The 4,460-nt window shown below is 27.7% G+C and overlaps 1 protein-coding gene across 1 annotated transcript in view; it reads right to left on the reverse strand.

The window, feature by feature from the left end:
* LOC108738377 (cytoplasmic polyadenylation element-binding protein 1-A) overlaps positions 1 to 3,920 on the reverse strand; it is a 17,156-nt gene extending 13,236 nt beyond the window's left edge. Inside the window, exons 1-5 of the mRNA XM_025978535.1 lie at positions 3,728 to 3,920; positions 2,296 to 2,438; positions 2,078 to 2,201; positions 1,649 to 1,793; positions 139 to 161 (exon numbers count right to left, since the gene is read on the reverse strand). Of these exons, the coding sequence (XP_025834320.1) occupies positions 139 to 161; positions 1,649 to 1,793; positions 2,078 to 2,201; positions 2,296 to 2,438; positions 3,728 to 3,826 (534 nt within the window). The 5' untranslated portion in view covers positions 3,827 to 3,920. The remainder of the gene's footprint in view (positions 1 to 138; positions 162 to 1,648; positions 1,794 to 2,077; positions 2,202 to 2,295; positions 2,439 to 3,727) is intronic.
* Between the last annotated feature and the right edge of the window lie 540 nt (positions 3,921 to 4,460).

Genomic DNA, 4,460 nt, shown 5'->3' on the forward strand with positions numbered 1-4,460 from the left:
GTTCATACATGGATTTTTGTAACACTATAAATATTACAATGAGTACAGTCATTTTAGATTTTATATTGAAGTTAGCTCTCATCCAGCTGGTTTTCATACAATAATACAAAAAGATTCAAACAAAAGGCAGTTTAGAACTGGGCTAGCATTATTGTATTTTTGTCATTTAGGGATAAATTAAATAAAGCCACAAATTCTTAAAATTTGCATTCATTACAAAAACATTTGTTCATTCTGATGTTACCTACAAAAGGTAATTTAATAATTTTTATTAACTAATTGTCAACTGAAAACTTTCTTAAAAAAGTTCAATTGGACTCAATTTCAAAATTGCTTACCGCAAAATATGCTTTAAAAAATGGTTGCAATTATAACTAATAAAAAGTAGGTATTTCTAATATTTATTGTCTAAAATGAAATATTGTACAAAAATTTGGAAACTTACTGGAATGTTAGTTGATGGTGTTGATAGTCTGCCGTTTCCATAAAAATTTCCAAGTAATCCTCTTGGTGAACTAAGACCAAACAAATCAGAGATCGACATCGTATCTCCTGGTGAATTAAAAACCCTTTAAAACCTTTATTTTTATAAAATTATGTATTCTTAACAAGTACTTAAGTCATTTGAATAAAACTAACTTTGCGATTGTCATATATTGGAACCTGCTCAACAAGAGACCTAGCCTGCTAGTTTTACTGATTAAACGTCATTGCGTCAGTACTTTAAAAAGACATACCTATGAAATCATTTTGGTCACATAGGGTATTTTTATTATTATTTAAAAATATTTAGAGAAAAAAATATGAATTCGCCATTAAATCTAACAACACCTAATAGTGTTAAACGTTTTCTTTTATTACAGGAAATTGATATTAATTTACATATTTGATAAATAGAGAGTGATTTCTAGAAAATATTACAATCGAAATTGCATTTATTACAACAGTACACGAAAACAACAAAAAAGTGCTTTTTTAGACCAGTAGGAACCTACCTACAATTGATTACATCAATTAAAATGAACTTTTCTGAACCTTTGTTTCCTTTATTGACAATTTATAAGCAGTTTATCACAGTAATGATGTTGGAATATAAATTGTAATTTTTAATAAATTCTGCATGTGTTTGATATCATTAATTTATAATTAAATTAGCAACAGGTATATTTTAATAAATTGTAATTATCGCTTTTCGCACATATTAGACACTAAATAGACATATAATTGTAATATGCATTGACTTCCTTTGTATTTATAGCAAAACAAATCTCCAGTAACATTGACAGTTTCGACATGAGATTGTTTGTCTAACAATGAAAAAAACCAAAGCACACTGCAGAAATAAAAAATCCCAAATATGTGAGCTTCAGTTTTGATTTTGAAATAAGAACAGTATACATGATTACATCACAGTTTCTATCTAAAGAGTGGGTATCTTCAGCAGGTATTTTACTTTTAGAATAAAGCTAGGCTACTGAATAGAGTCAAAGAAAAGAGGAAGTATGGAGCAATTGATTAAAGGGGTTTTACGGTTGAATATGATAGTTTGGCTTCTAAAGATGATACAACCACAGAAGGCCACCATTATTAGGGGTACGTTTTTTAGTAATATTAAAAAAGACATTCTCTTCAGTTTTTCTCAAATAATTCAAAACCGACTGGGCAGCATGGCGAGCACATGGTGGCAGTAGGGAATTAAGAACTGCAGGAGGAGTTTGCAAATATTTCAAATATTGAATCGTCTGTAAATTTTGGAGACTGTTTAAATCGAGTTCTCCCAAAGAAAATGTATTCTGAAAAGGTTTTAAATAGATTTACAAAAAAATATTTTTTCCAAGCATTGTTAACATTGTTAAATTTACAACTAGTGCTAACGATGATGTATAATGTATGAATTTTCCTCATTAAAAAAAAATCTTTCCGCAAACGCACAATTTAACATTTATTAAAAATCGATTATAAATATTAGACAAAGTGAAATTTTTTAAATTGTAAAACTCTAAAGCAAAAAAAAGCACCTAAAAATAAGTGATGCCTTTAAACAAACACAATTTTAAAAAATAATAAATTAACTAACCTCATTGATATTTTCATCGGGTGTTGACAGTATACTTGTGTCTACTTCAGGAGTGTTTGAACGTGAATTATTGTTGTTACTGTTGGTATCACTGACACCCGGACTATTACTGCCATTGCTATCACTGTATCAAAATAAATGCACATAAAAGAATGCAATATTTTAATAAAAATGGCAACAATAAAAATAAAGAAAAACTAAACGTTTCAATTAACTACCTCAAAGAAGTGCTGCGAATATTACGTCCATTATTGTAAGGACTAATGGGAACTCCTGATGGCAGAAGGCCTCTCTGGGCACCTCTCAGAGGAGCAAATGCGTTATCAGATGATCCACCAAGGTATTTATCATCAGCATTGAACTATCGATAAAACAAATTAATTTTCTTACATTAACATCATGTTTTAACATTAAATATTCCAGAAAGAATTAAAATTTGAAGAGCTCTTGAATTGGTTCTCAATTTTTTATTTAATGCACTAAGTGTACATGGTGAATTTTCTAGTTTAGGTAATACCTTCATAAGAAGGGATATTTTGAAAATTTACAATAATTGTTTACGTAATTTCTTTTATGGTAATTTCAAATAAGCTACTAGAATTTTCATAAACTGGTTAAAATACGCAGAGGGATGCTCGAAATATATTTTTTTTTAATGGAATACCCTGTATATTTTCAGATATTAAAAATTCCCTCTTTTTTAGTTTAAAAGTCTCTTCAATTTCAATGCCATAAAAAAGTCGTGGTATAGATAATTTAATTATACATTTTCAAAATCAACTAGAGAATTTCTAGTATCTGTACATCAGCCGATCTGTAAATATCATAATTCAGCTATAAAGAAAAGTTTTCGAAAAAGCCGTGATATAGAAGTTTTACTTCTTCATCAAAATAGTTCACCAAAACATAGAGATTTCTTCATTCATTTTTTAATATCAGTAACAATCGTTAGCATTGATCTAATTGCATTAATCATAAACGTTAAAAGATCAAGATACTAAATATAAAATAAAGAGATTTAATATTTTTAAAAATATTGGATACCTATAATCCATGACAATATCTATATTGCAACTGAATTCATATTTTATGGATTTGAAAACGTCAATTTTTATTATTTTTCGGTTATAGTTTATCACATTAATTAACAATAGTTATGAAAGATCTAATGTTTTGAAGTGTTCGCAAAACTTCATCGACGTTTAGTTCATACATGGATTTTTGTAACACTATAAATATTACAATGAGTACAGTCATTTTAGATTTTATATTGAAGTTAGCTCTCATCCAGCTGGTTTTCATACAATAATACAAAAAGATTCAAACAAAAGGCAGTTTAGAACTGGGCTAGCATTATTGTATTTTTGTCATTTAGGGATAAATTAAATAAAGCCACAAATTCTTAAAATTTGCATTCATTACAAAAACATTTGTTCATTCTGATGTTACCTACAAAAGGTAATTTAATAATTTTTATTAACTAATTGTCAACTGAAAATTTTCTTAAAAAAGTTCAATTGGACTCAATTTCAAAATTGCTTACCGCAAAATATGCTTTAAAAAATGGTTGCAATTATAACTAATAAAAAGTAGGTATTTCTAATATTTATTGTCTAAAATGAAATATTGTACAAAAATTTGGAAACTTACTGGAATGTTAGTTGATGGTGTTGATAGTCTGCCGTTTCCATAAAAATTTCCAAGTAATCCTCTTGGTGAACTAAGACCAAACAAATCAGAGATCGACATCGTATCTCCTGGTGAATTAAAAACCCTTTAAAACCTTTATTTTTATAAAATTATGTATTCTTAACAAGTACTTAAGTCATTTGAATAAAACTAACTTTGCGATTGTCATATATTGGAACCTGCTCAACAAGAGACCTAGCCTGCTAGTTTTACTGATTAAACGTCATTGCGTCAGTACTTTAAAAAGACATACCTATGAAATCATTTTGGTCACATAGGGTATTTTTATTATTATTTAAAAATATTTAGAGAAAAAAATATGAATTCGCCATTAAATCTAACAACACCTAATAGTGTTAAACGTTTTCTTTTATTACAGGAAATTGATATTAATTTACATATTTGATAAATAGAGAGTGATTTCTAGAAAATATTACAATCGAAATTGCATTTATTACAACAGTACACGAAAACAACAAAAAAGTGCTTTTTTAGACCAGTAGGAACCTACCTACAATTGATTACATCAATTAAAATGAACTTTTCTGAACCTTTGTTTCCTTTATTGACAATTTATAAGCAGTTTGTCACAGTAATGATGTTGGAATATAAATTGTAATTTTTAATAAATTCTGCATGTGTTTGATATCATTAATTTATAATTAAATTAGCAACAGGTATATTGAACTCAGAA

The sequence above is a fragment of the Agrilus planipennis genome, unplaced genomic scaffold, assembly GCF_000699045.2.
Source record: "Agrilus planipennis isolate EAB-ADULT unplaced genomic scaffold, Apla_2.0 scaffold178, whole genome shotgun sequence".
NCBI lineage: Eukaryota > Metazoa > Arthropoda > Insecta > Coleoptera > Buprestidae > Agrilus > Agrilus planipennis.